This window comes from Salvia hispanica, chromosome 2, assembly GCF_023119035.1.
Source record: "Salvia hispanica cultivar TCC Black 2014 chromosome 2, UniMelb_Shisp_WGS_1.0, whole genome shotgun sequence".
Taxonomy (NCBI): Eukaryota; Viridiplantae; Streptophyta; class Magnoliopsida; order Lamiales; family Lamiaceae; genus Salvia; species Salvia hispanica.
Window position 1 is genome coordinate 13,162,130 of NC_062966.1, and position 14,031 is coordinate 13,176,160.

At 33.7% G+C, this 14,031-nt stretch overlaps 2 protein-coding genes and 1 long non-coding RNA gene across 6 annotated transcripts; 2 read left to right on the forward strand and 1 right to left on the reverse strand.

Moving 5' to 3' along the window:
- Window positions 1-2,949: 2,949 nt before the first annotated feature.
- Window positions 2,950-6,306, forward strand: LOC125207749 (NAC domain-containing protein 21/22-like). The gene is made up of 3 exons (XM_048107225.1): window positions 2,950-3,307; window positions 4,669-4,934; window positions 5,629-6,306. The coding sequence occupies exons 1-3, from the start codon at window positions 3,139-3,141 to the stop codon at window positions 6,058-6,060; spliced, it is 867 nt and encodes a 288-aa protein (XP_047963182.1). The 5' UTR covers window positions 2,950-3,138; the 3' UTR covers window positions 6,061-6,306.
- A 1,315-nt stretch (window positions 6,307-7,621) lies between these two features.
- Window positions 7,622-9,430, forward strand: LOC125207820 (glucan endo-1,3-beta-glucosidase 8-like). The gene is made up of 2 exons (XM_048107320.1): window positions 7,622-8,051; window positions 8,141-9,430. Exons 1-2 carry the CDS (start codon window positions 7,732-7,734, stop codon window positions 9,282-9,284), a joined length of 1,464 nt encoding a protein of 487 aa, XP_047963277.1. The 5' UTR covers window positions 7,622-7,731; the 3' UTR covers window positions 9,285-9,430.
- A 16-nt stretch (window positions 9,431-9,446) lies between these two features.
- On the reverse strand, window positions 9,447-12,545 carry LOC125207822. Of its 4 annotated transcripts, none has more exons than XR_007174024.1 (8): window positions 12,210-12,545; window positions 11,426-11,595; window positions 11,068-11,128; window positions 10,677-10,782; window positions 10,411-10,465; window positions 10,089-10,273; window positions 9,889-9,965; window positions 9,447-9,556 (listed from the first exon to the last, which is right to left on the reverse strand). It is a non-coding gene; the product is annotated as an uncharacterized LOC125207822 (long non-coding RNA). The 4 variants fall into 4 exon arrangements; XR_007174026.1 differs by having other exon boundaries at window positions 9,551-9,634; XR_007174023.1 differs by having other exon boundaries at window positions 9,551-9,741.
- Between the last annotated feature and the right edge of the window lie 1,486 nt (window positions 12,546-14,031).

The window sequence follows — 14,031 nt, forward strand, 5'->3', positions numbered from 1 at the left end:
CAGACAAGCTCATGAACGCATAGGCGTGTACGCTCACATGCTCTCAACTTTGCAAGCCCATGCTCGATGCTTCAGCGTTGAGCACGGTGCTACCAATGCTCTGAGTTTGATTGCTATCCAGACCCACTCCCCCAACAAACAAACACATGCTAAGACCTAAAATTAAACTAGTTTCCAATTTATATAAATAAATTAATTTTATTTAGATCAAATTAATTCATCAAAAGCGATTTGCGTCTGCACCCAACTTTACATGTAGTAGGTCGAAAATGGCAAAAAGACATACATTCTTGCAATGCATGTGATCCTTGCTACCCAATAAACAGATTGGATAAGGGTTGCCTGAAATGTGTTTTGTAATTTATATTGTGGTACAAAATAAGCCCTAACCTTATTTATGTTGGAATGAAATTATTGATGCTGTGTAGCATTTCACATCACATGCAGATCTAAGTTATACAATAACTATAGGCCACGTACGAGTCATCAAGTATGATGTTTACGGAGTACATATATAATTATATTCATGAAAAAATAGCAACATAATTAGCAAGTTCTGCCACATTCATGGTAACCTACTAATTAAACATGACTATAATTAATCATAATTATTTTGACTATTAATATTAATTTCCTGTACACTCCAAAATTAATTAGGTCATTAATAATTTTCATTTTATTGCCTTGGTTCATAGTTTCGACGGAATTCTGGGGACATATGTATTATATATTAAACAATCACCAAATTAATTATAGTATGACAGAATAAATGGACATTCACGAGTCATAGATAAATGATATCATGAAGAAATGGGTACATGCGTGAATAATTTTTCCTAGGATATCGAAAAATCATTTTTCTTGAGGTTTCTAGGATATGTATATATGGTGTAAAAACTGTCTATTCAACCAAAATAAATTAGGCAAAAGTATTAAGTTGCTTAATTAGGGCTATGAAAATGATTTAATGTGAACATTGACACAAACTAAGGAATATATCTGCTGATTAATTATAGATATGGGTCAGATGAGATAACTATAGTTAGTACATTAATTTTTCTCAGTCTGATCTGGATTAACTAGTATAGAATTATAGATATCTCAGCAAAATTATTGCTCATACAAATGTGTAAATGGTGTGTTTGAGTGAGGGAGAGAGAGGGAGAGTCATCGCTGTTGGAAAACTCCATATCAGAAACATTCTGAGGCCCACACTTTAGGTGATGTAGATTGAGATTTTAGCTTAAATGGACTTCTCTTCTTTCTATGATTAGCATTCTACATCATCACATCGCTTCATCCTCAATTATTTGGTACCAGGAATACATATATGCAATCATTATATTTATTTCATAAATACAAATGCCACTAATCAAATTAGCTGGTTCACATGGTAATAAATTTCTTAAGATAATCTCTTGTGGATAATATAAAAGAGTGCATAATGTTGGGTGCCACGTAAGGATTTTTTTTTAAATAAATTATAATAAAAATAACTTAATATACAATTTTGATTTATTTAAAAGTTAAAGAATACTAAATTTATCTATTAAAAAAATTCCTGTGTGAACAGTCAGTCTTATTTTCTACTTTGATTTATTCATTAAAATTAATTCCATTTTTATTTTTATCATCACTTTTTTTTCATTTTCTCTCTTCTATTTTAGATATATTTTCTCTCCTTTTTCTCGTAATTTACTAATTTGGTATTTAAATACTCCCTCCGTCCCATAAAGATTGTCCCATTTTTCCATTTCTGTCCGTCTCATAATATTTGTCTCATTTCACTTTTTATCATTTTTGGTAGTGGACCTCATATTCCACTAACCCATTCATATTCACATTTTATTATAAAATTAATATATAAAAGTAGGACTCACATTCCACTAACTTTTTCAACTCATTTTTCATTACATTTCTTAAAACTCGTATCCGGTCAAAGTGAGACAATCTTTATGGAACGGAGGGAGTATGTGTCATCCACGGCTGAAACTATATTTTCCAGAAAAAATAAATAAGAATATTCATGCAACGAATTTGCATTTTTTAATTAATGTACTGACTTGCACAGAATCGATCCTCTATTTAACGGAGGAGTAATAAAGCTGGGGAAGAGCTAAACCCCAACCAACTATTTTTTTTTTTTTTTTTAATGATCGTATTTTCATTTTTTGAATAAGTTGTTGTGATATAAATAACGGGAGCTAGGCCCCCCACCCAAGTATTATATGGGGCCCAAATATGTTGAACAATTTATTAAACATTTAAAAAAGTTACAAATCATTTTCTTACATTTATTCATATAATGCAACATAATATGGAAGCTTTTTTTGCAAATCCAATAGAGTCCCTCATTAATTGTGAGTATCAATACTTTAGTCTCTTTTCATAGACTTGTAATATGGAAGACTTATTTATAGTATATTGAGTCACATGAAAAATGACTCATGAAAAATGTGGAGTACCTACCCTATATTGAGTCACATGAAAAATGACTCTTCGAAATCTCAAACTCAACAATATTCCTCAAATCCGAATTTATTTGCAGCCTTGCAAAGTTGCAATACAACGGAAAAGAATAGTAGTAGTAGCATTTAATTACCTCTATAATATTTTATTTAGAAATATATATATGGATGATATTAATGAAGCATTAAATGTTGTTGAGGAGTGGGGTTGTTATGTCCTGTAGCAAATCTGGCTAAAAATAATTTGGAATTATCCTAGATTAGTTGGTTAAGCATTCTCTAACCTGATGCCTGATGTCCACATAAACACTAATTTCTTGTGAGTATGGTTTTCTATATAGCAGTAACTAACTTAAAGAAGCATCAACCCCTACAATAATTCAAAACTTATCTTGGATTTAATTTGTCATTCATCATTCATCAAATATAGTTACATATATACATACATAAACGCGTGACTTTGCCAACCTCCTTGTCTCCACCGCTCTCTAGAAAAACGGAAAAAGCTTGCTCGACCTTTTTCCCTCAAAAACCTACTTTTTTCTTGACAAAGAATCAACCTTTTTGTATTCATATATATAAATATACTCCATATATATTTCTACAACACACAAAACCACATAAAATTAATTGCTCCATCTTTCTTTCTTTCTTTCTCTCTCTAGTTAGAATGGGTCTGAGAGACATCGGGCATTCATTGCCACCAGGATTTAGGTTTTATCGGAGTGATGAAGAGCTGGTTTGCCATTATCTTCGAAAAAAGATTGCAAACGAGCAACTTCTTAGAGGCACTTTAGTTGAAATCGATCTTCATACTTGTGAGCCATGGCAGCTACCTGGTATGTCTATCACCTCTTCAGTTTTTTTTTTTTTTTTTTTTTTTTTTTTTGCTATTTTTTAGTCTAACCAATTTACCTATTAAAAATAGATACTCCATATCACTTCTTCTTCTTCTTCTTCTGTGAAAAATATATAAAAACAAAATATCAAAGTCGAAATTATACGGTGCATGCATTTTATCTCGTATTTTTTGAAAAGAACTACAATAAAAGCCAATCCAGAAATGAATATATCTGTCCGCCAATTAAATTGGGATTTTCTCAGCTTAAAGAGTTGGACACTGTGTAGTAATTAATGCTAAAGAATTTGCAGTCCTATTTCCGGATCTATGAGCATGTGAGAATCATTAATTTTTTTCAGGAACTTCCGAGTTTTTATTCTTTTACTTTTGGTATTTCAAAAGATTTAATAAATTGATATATTCATTCAATTTGAAGATTAATGACCTTAAACAATGATTTTAAAGTTGATCTCTTTCCTATTTTCGACAAGTTAATCAATTGTGAAAGGCTATTCTCTTTTTCAAGAAATATAAGTTCATAGAGCCGGACTGACAGTTTCTGTGCTTTCACTCTGGTTTGAATGCTTCTCGTTACTCTTTTAGTGATTTTTATATTAGAATAATAAATCAATTTTCGGAAAATATATCATTTCTTTTAAGGTAAGCTAGTGAAGAAATTAAATATTCCTTTCGGCTGTCGCTATCAAAATAATACTATTAGGAATGCAAAGTTTTATTTTACTGACGCAATAAATCATGTCGGTTATAAGTCGCGTACACTTGAAAAGAAATACATATACGTATTGACATGACATACAAGCGTATGTATATACATAAACGTACATACCTCCTCCGTCCCAAGGAAGATGACCTCTTTCTTGGGCGGTACGGGATTTTATGCAAATTTATTTTGTGTGTTGAGAGGAGAGAGTAAAGTAAGAGAGAGGGAATAAAGTAGAGATAAAAGTGTTTCCATTTTAAGTAATGAGTCATCTTAGTTTGGACAAACTAAAAAGGAAAGTGGGTCATCTTCAATGGGACGGAGGGAGTAATTTACTTTAATAAAGTTTGTGATGAAGCATGAATTATAGAGCTTGTAGGAGAAGCCAAGAACTGTCGATAACGACACTTATTTGTTGATTAAATTAATGTGAGTATTTGCTCTTGAGAATCTGTTATGATGATTCATAACTTTCATCACATTAAAAGAAACAACATATAATGATATATATATGAGGCTAATGTAGGATACTAGGTTTCCAATTCCATGTCCCAAACATAACTGGCACGTGTTGTACTTAAATTTAATTTTAAATGTTCTTGCAAGCTCTGAGTTTTTAACAATGTGGTGATTTTCAGATATGGCGAAATTGAACTCAAAGGAATGGTTCTTCTTTAGCTTCCGTGATCGGAAATATGCAACCGGATATAGGACCAACCGGGCCACAATCTCTGGCTACTGGAAGGCCACCGGCAAGGACCGGGCCGTGCTCGACCCGGTCAGCCAGGACATTGTGGGGATGAGAAAAACTCTAGTTTTTTACAAGAATAGGGCACCCAATGGGGTTAAAACTGGATGGATCATGCATGAATTTCGCCTTGAGAACCCTCATATGCCTCCTAAGGTTAGTAAATAATTTAATTTATTTTTATCTTATTAATTCTATCTAAAAAACTAACTTTGATATGAGATCCTCTATTTTATAGTACTTGAAATCTTAATTCTATCCCATTTTTTGGTATTTCACTCACGCAATGTTAGTTTTTCAAATTATTTTCTTCAATCTAAAGTTCTAGCATGTGTTTTTGTTTGATTTTACAAATATCAATTAGGATTTATAAATAGCGTTTAATTTCGTTTCACTATTACGATTGATTATTCTATAATTAGAATATATTTTCTGCATTCAGATTGCTTCAATTTTTATAAATGCTTGTTATCATAAAAAATATTATTTTTATTATATTTAATTTGAATCGTGGAAACTACTAGGAATTTGGATATAGAATCTGAATCGATATTATTACATTTACACCCAATTTTTTTTTCATGTTTTACTTTAATCTTAATAATAAACATGCGCAGGACACTGTTTCGAACAGAATAATCCATTTATTATAATTTAAGTATGCAAGAAATATTACGTTAGCACAAAGCTTGTCAAATACTAAAGGAATTGTACTTTAAATATTCTATGTCCACTTTCATGGGTGAAGAAAAATGTACTTACCTTATTTTTGCCAAAAAAAAAATCACATATTTAAGTTATGTGTAACAAATTTGCTAACCAAATTGATATTTTGTGGCATCATTCACAGGAAGACTGGGTATTATGCAGAGTATTTTATAAATCAAGTAGCAACCCACAAAATTTGTATGATCATTTTACAGCTGGTGACACTTCTCCTAATTTGGCTGCATCACCAACAAGTGAACATGCCTTGCTCAATAATGATGCTCATCAAAACATTATCACCTCTTTCTATCAACCCCAAAACCCTAACCTTAACCATAACCCTAGCACCTCCCTCGGCCTATCGCCCGAATATATGCATATGTGCCCGGATGAGCATGACAAGGATGTTGCGACTCATCCATTGGCCTCCAATCTTAATCACAGAATGATCGAGACCAAGTGCGAGGGTGACTATGGATTCTTGTTCGATATGAGCATAGACTACTCGAACGGTGTAGCCTCTTATCTGGAGGATGCTAGATTTGATAATGGCAGCAGCTCGGTTTTTATATGAATTATGTGTGAATATATATATGTATGTATGTAACATTTATTTATATACTTGATTCATCTAGTAAACTGGAGTAGATGTAGAATTAAGGGGCATTTGTGGATTTGTAATTAAGAATTTATGTGGTAGTTAGTATGTGATGTTTAGGTGAGGAAATATATATGAGTGAGATGTGTATATGTGTTTTAGAAAAAAAAAATGAATTGAATTTGTTAGGTTGTATTAGTTCTGAATTTGTAATTTGTGTCACTTGCTTTTGTTCGTACAAGTCTATCAGAATTTCCATTGATTCAATTAATGAGTGGGAGTACTTACTTGTTTATAACTTCATGTTGCTCCCATTTCAAATAAAGTAACAACACTGCTTATAAATTCTACTCCATATGTCTGTTGTAGCTCCTTAGTTATATATAGACTATAGTGAACAGAGAAAGCAGCATATATACTATACAGCACAAATTGATTTAAGCCATAATGAAATCAAACTAACCAATTAAAGGTCGAGCTTCGAAGTACTGTGTATACGTGTATATATTATATATACTTATATTAGGGTGTATTTGATAGATCGAAAAGTGAAGAAACGTCTTGTTATTTTAGTTTATCCAATGTTTGATAAGAAAAGCTAAGAAAACACATTTTTTAATTAAACTTCATCTTCTTACTATTTCTCTGTTTTAAGTACAGGATGCATGCCCCAATTAAATATCTAGGTGGAGCTACATAGGGGGAATATAATAGGCTATGCTCTGAGCAATTTATACTTTCATCTAATTAGGATTCTTATACCTTCTTTGTATAAAACACATCACATATCACAGTCCTTGAATAATTGGATTGGATAGTTATGATAAGCATAGTCGAGCTACATTGACTAAAAATAACTGAAAATCTACATTATTGGGACTAAAATGTTATACATTATCAGCTAAGATACATTATAAAACTAAAAATCAACATTAATCTTAACAAGATCCAATTAATGGGCTGACAAGTGTTTTGTGTTTTACATATATTTAGAGTTAGGATATTAATGTATCTTGTACATATATGTTATACATTCATAATATAAATTTATTCGGGTGCTAAAACAACTAATGTTGGTGTTGGTGTGTGTCTCATGTCTTTCTAAATTTTAATTTTTTACAAATTCATTCTTGTTTAGTTTTTTCTCCCTATTTTGATGCACGTCAGAAAATCTCTTTTTTTTTCCGTGTATATTTGTAACAATTATTAGTAAAATACTAAAATTACATTTGATTACAATCTTGATTATTTGATTGGCATTTTCGTAGTTTTAAAAGTAAAATGCACTGTTGGCTAAAAAAAATACTCCCTTTCTATTTACTTTTATTATTATATTATTATTAACCAAATTTTATATCTTGCAGCAGTATCGATTCAGAATTTCTAAAAAGTTATATTATCTGGTGGTCTGACTAATAGCCTGAAATCAAGACAAATAGTCACCTCACAATATATTCCCACCGAAAAAAGGTGGTAATATCAAAGTTGCACATATAAAATCTTGCAAACAAATCAACAAAGGTCTCATATTTCTGTTCCCATTCCAAACATTCTTTTGTGGGAAAAGAAACTTGAAAATTTGTAAAAAAGTGTCCCTAAACAAATTAGGCTCGCAAAGGAGAAATTATCTCCTGCGAGCCTAATTTGATGGCTTCCAAAACGATCCCCTTTGTATATTTGTTAATGATTTTGATGGCAAAGACAGATGTAGATGCCGTAATAGGCGTAAACTGGGGAAGGGAGAGTGCTCAAAGATTGGTACCATCACAAGTTGTGGATTTGTTGTTGCAAAATGGGGTGAAAGAGGCTCGAGTATACACAACCATGGTGGATTTATTGAAGGCCTTCGTCGGTAGTGGAATCGGTCTCTCGTTGACCGCCGGCGATCTAAACGTCCTCCAAGACTACAACCAATGCCTGAAATGGGTCCAGAGTAGAATGCCTTATTTCAACGACTCCAGCGTTAGGTAAAAAGAAAAAACACTAGTTAGTTAGTACTCCATTTTAATTTAACCTGGAAAACATAGATTTTTTTATTTATTTTATTTGCATGCAGACGGGTATACGTTGGACTCTATCCATTTATGATCGGATTGTCGAACAACAAAGCTGTACTGAAGCAAAGTATGAAAGTTATGTACAATTTACAAAAGGCATTGAATGATGCTGATTGGGGGCATCAAGTTAAGGCGATCTTCTCGCATGCTAGCACCGAGTTGAAGCCCAACATCACGAAGCCTTCAGACGCCGAGTTCATCGACGAGATCAAGCCGGAGATGGAGGAGACAATTCGCTTCCTCGAGCTGAACAACGCCCCGTTTGTGGTGGACATGATCCCGCCAATAGAAATGGAGACGTACAAGTTTGACCCGAGCTTCGCTTTCGTGGGGGAGTCGACCCAAGTCATCAAGGACGTGAACGGGGCCATCTACACAAACATCTTCGAGTTCATGCACGATGCCTATGTCTGGGCTCTCATCAAGCTCAAGGCGCCCAAACTCAAGATCATCGTCGGCCAAATTGGTTGGCCCAGCGACGGCTACGCCCGCGGTAATGCCTCCACCGTGGAGCGATTCTTCAAAGGCCTACTCCCATATGTGTCGAGCAACAAGGGGACCCCGCTCCGCCCTGGGGCCCCCATCGACACTTTTGTCCATTCACTTACTGACGAAAATAAAACGCCCAACAATTTCATGCGCCATTTCGGGATCTACCGCTCCAACGGGAAACCTAAATTCAAGATCGACCTGATGGGTTTAGGTCGGGATATTTACCCATCATCGGCCAAGGGGATCATGAGGATGCCAGAGAGGTGGTGCGTCTTCAATGGGAACCGGACAGACTACCCTATGGTGGAAAATCAACTCAAATACGCCTGCAAGAACAGTGATTGTAGTAGTGCATCACCGGGCAGTACTTGCGGCGACCTCAGTTTCAACCAGATGGTATCGTTTGCGTTCAACATGTATTTCCAGTTTCAATTTCAAGACGAGAGTGCTTGCCACTTTAACGGCCTAAGCTACATCACAGTCGATAATCCGTCAACGCCCAAGTGCATGTTCCCTATAGAAGTGGTCCGAGGCCAGCAAGAAAATTACTATTATCAACCAGTCCCCAAGGCCAAAGGAAACCATCAGAGCCCTAATTGTGTCGTCTCTCTGTTTTTGCTTTCACTATTGGGGGCATTGTTTTGGAACTGATATACATTACACATAGCATGGAAGTTTTGCATGTCTCGTCTGTTATTTCATCACATATGCAATGTGTAGAATGACATCATCATTATAAATGTATGTAATGTTTTTTGAAAAATATTCATAGCAATAAAAGGGAAAGTGAGAACCAATTTAATGCAGATTGTATGATAAGAAGGAACAGATATTTAATGAAAAGACAAGAGATGAAAATGGCCTTCTGTTTACCCAAACTCTTTGAAGATAGAACTGCAAAGATAAATCCTTAGGAGGTATCCCTGAAGAAAGGAGGAGGCAGAAGTCACCTTCATGTAAGTCGAGATGCCAGAACGAAAATGGCTTTCGCAAATGTGTGCCTGAATACAAGTAAGGTTCATATGTATGCACATAGTCACATAGATATACTGATCAAATGGAAGATCTGATTGTGTCTCCGACAATGCACAGGTATCAACAAGTACAACTAGCACCATGGAAAAGGAAATGTGCTTTAGAAATAAGTCTCAGCGGAATACTATCAAGAAATGTATGACATGTCATATGATGATAAAAAGATTAGGGGATACCATAATAAACATATAAAGCAAGATTGAAGAAAGGTTAAAAATACCATCAAATCCCTCGCCTTTTCTTGAAGAAAATCCATTGCTTCAGATAGTTGTGGTACGTGAATGCAGGAACGCGAGGCTTACGGAGCAGAGAATCCATCAACAACCCGTTTCAGAATAAACTTGAAAATGGAAGTACTTATATAATCCCTCACAAAGTTGAAACACAATCATTTTAGTTTCAGAATGGAAAAATTTGTACCTTTAAGATTCCAGCTTTGTGAGAAGCAATCTGATCTCCTGCAAGTCATTGTGAATACACATAAGGTGATGGCTATGTGTGAACAAACAGATGGACAATGAATATGAAATGAATAAGGCCGAAGCGAGCATTTCCATATGGTCCATGCCCAGCGGCCTTACACCACAGACAACAGGATTCTTGATCTGCAAAATTTATCACCAAAGGATATCAAAGTAACTAAACGCGAAACTAATTTACTACTATGTATACAAGAGTGAACAGTTAAGTTTTACGAAGTTGACTATGTCAGTATAAAAACCATTTAAAATAGAACACTTACAGCATTTGTTGAGTCCCTGACCCCCAAGGACAACTTCAATGATAGCAACATCTACCTACATGCACATGCACCTATTTAACAGTTAATTCAAAGATCTAACGTATGTATATATATGCTCCGAATACATTGGATACTATACAAGTCTTCAGATTTAAAATCTATAGGTATAGAGTAGTCGTGACTCGTGTGTGTATCTCATCTTTGTGTGTGTTTATGAAGGAGAAAGGGAGGGAGAAGAAAATTGAAATTGGATATTGATTTGGTACCTTATCACAAAATTATCCTTTTTTGAAGGCCAATACAGTAAGAAACTGGAAAAATGGAGGCGTAGGCAAGTAATCATATGTGATATTCTGCTGATAACAAAAATTTCTATAGTCTGGTCAGTCCAGAATTTCAAATTTATAAATGCCAACAAACAAACAACACATAAATATAGAATGTTATAGTAAATGAATTTGACATAAAGAGCCTTCCAAAAAAATTATATATCCACCCAAACACTTATAAGGTGAAGTCTATAGTTAGCTCCCGGCTCAAGGCCAGTGGCTTGGCAGGGGAAAATCACGACAACACGTAAATCTGCATCTTTTCAGAATTATATAGCTAGGGAGCTCTATTCAAGAGATCAAAATCAATGAATTCGAGAAAGAATACCTTCAGCTGGTTCCAACATTCCCAAAAGTAGTGGAGAAACTTTTCTTCAGATATATCCAGTCTATGAAGCCAGAAAGAAGAAGACAATGAGGAAACAGAAAAGTAGTGATTTCAAACAGATGCAAACTTATACAATTACAATATCATAAGTATCCTTCGTCATCCCTAGGTCTCTGACAAGCTTGTTAGGACAATTCATAAATGCTAGTTATACGTAGTAATTTCTAGATCCAAATATTAGAAAAAGATGACATATCATCCTTCACTTCAATTTCAATACATCAAAAGGAGTTGAAGGGCTTATGGAGAATTTGAAACCAAATCGAAAAATGAATAAAAAAAATGTACCAAGTGTTACCTTAACATACATTTCCTTCCTTTCTAATTTGCTATATCTATTACTGATTGTTCGCACATCTACCTCCACAGTTGTATCATATGTAGGATGTATGTGGTCTGCATTTTCTGCAATCACTGTGTTCATCTCCATCTGTTCCTGAGCCAGTGATGAAAGCTCCCTCACTCAACCTGCAATGTTCGAAGAAACAACTTAAAAAACTACTCAGCAACAAACAGACAAGTATGAGCAAGATATCCAATTCTATGCATAACAGTTTAGAGCAAGTAAGCATATAAGTATAACTTTGAGACTAATTTGTTGAGAATGGAACCTTTTACTACTTCCTAATATGAAGTTGCTTATGTCAATCTAGAGTGAATGGTGAGCTCTTTTTTCTGGAAGCTTGAATCGTCAATCAAACCCCGGTGTCAGAAAAAGATTCTTATACTTGAGCATAGACCTACCAAATCCTAAGATGAAGAAGCTTTAAGTTTGCTGTGATATGAGAATTAATTCGAAACTGAATGAAAAAAGGGACTTCTCAATGAATCATTCCAAGCAGTATTATTCAAATTTAGCCAACTGAGATAGTGATACTATGAGTTGAAGAAAATGACAATCCTCACCTATAACTCAAGATTACAAAGAAAACAACTTGTTACTATTTCATACTCCAGAGTGCCTCTTCATTTGAACAAATAAATCAATACAATTATAGGTGACTCTAATTAAATAAGCTAGAAAGATTGCACACAATAAAGGATTTTTATGTGCTATTTCAACATAAGTCATAGTATCATACACATCCATAAACATTCAGATCAGACCACCATTTATCTAGTCCAGGAGTGAAAATCCCCACATTGCAATTGTACGATTGTGAGCATTTTCCCTCTCCACGGATTCATGAATCATACTGCTCTGTTCCGCATAAAAGTTGCCAGATTCAAAAATAACATCTGAAAACTGGGAAAATTCGACACTTCAAGTAAAAAAGTTAATACTACATAAAAGCTTCACTTTCAGAAATACTACATCGCCATAGATAGAGAACACAAACAAAAGGAAGGCGAAGGTAACTTAAATTGAATGAACAATGATCATCATTAGAATTTCAATTATATTTTGTCTCGGTCTTATTTCATTTTTTTTCTTTATTCCTTTTTTATTTTTTATCTCTAAGAATTTGATCTGTTTATTTTTCAAAAACTTTTGTGACCTCTCCTCTAAAATATAAAAATAACTAAAATGTATTAATTTTTTAGAATAATCAAGTCCTTATCTATTCGGGTTCGAAGTTAGTAATTGTTTTCTCTCTGCTAAAATTTTGAATTTCACATGACTTTCTCGATTAAATATATTTTTCACAAAATGTAACCAAAGAAAAATTAATTTTATAAGGTACTATCTAACAAAATCTCAATTGTACGTGTTTGGATCAAAAAATTTGTATTTTTTTTATCATGTTCCTATATATATTTGCGAACAACAATACTCTCCTTGTCCTATTTCAATTTGTGATCAACTTTGTATTTTTTCGGTATCCCTTTTCAAGTGATTGATTTTTTTTTGTGGCAAAAAATTAACACGTTATACTCTATGTTACTTTATTTTCTTTTAATTTTTTCTACTTTATCTCTCATATTTTATTCACTCAATTTAATCATATAAATATTATTTTTTAAAAATCTTGATGACTTATGGCAGGATTGAATGAGAATAATCATATTAATGTTACAGAGACCTGAATATTTTGCGCTAAAAAAATTCCGTTTTGCATTATAAACAGATATGCTCAGTTATGTCATCATTAGTTGAAAAAAATATGATAAAACTGCTACTAAAACATGTTCAATTATTAATTGATACGCTCAATAATATTGTTAGTATAAACATGTTTTACATTGTAAACTAATATGCTCAATTATGTCATCTTTAGTACTCCCTCGTCTCACAAAAATACACACTTTTTCCCTTTTAGTCCGTTTCACAAAAATATGCACTTCCTAATTTTGGAACTCTTTTCTCTCTAATGAGGTGAAACTCATTCTCCACTAAGAGCACTCCCAATGGTTTGGGGATAAACTCCCTTATTTCTCCCTAACTCCTGCCACATCAGCGCCACATCAGCACCAAAATTTATCCCCAGTTTTTAGCCAACTTTTAGCCAACCTCTGCAATGGTTTCTCCCTTATTTCTCCCTAACTCAACATTTCATTTTTATATCATCACTAATTTAATTGTTTTATTTTTATATATAATAAAGCTAGCTTATTTAATTTATAAGATAAAACAAATAATAGTAATAAAGTTCGTTGTATTAAACACGGGTACACATTACAACGAAGAAAATTAAAAAAAAAAAAAAAAAAAAAAGTACACGAATGGAAAAAAAAAATCAAAAAAAAAATTCAAAGAAAAAAAAATTCAAGGGCGGCGGGCGCGGTTTCTATTTGCCCACAATTCTTCGATGATATCGTGTTGTAGTGCTTGATGGGCCGAAAAAAAAAAAAATCAAAAAAAAAAAAAAAATTGATCATCGCCGAAAAATCGCCGAACAGCTCCCCACAGTGGCCGGCGATAGCCCGGCGTTAAAACGCCGCTTGGCGTAAAATCGGTAGGAA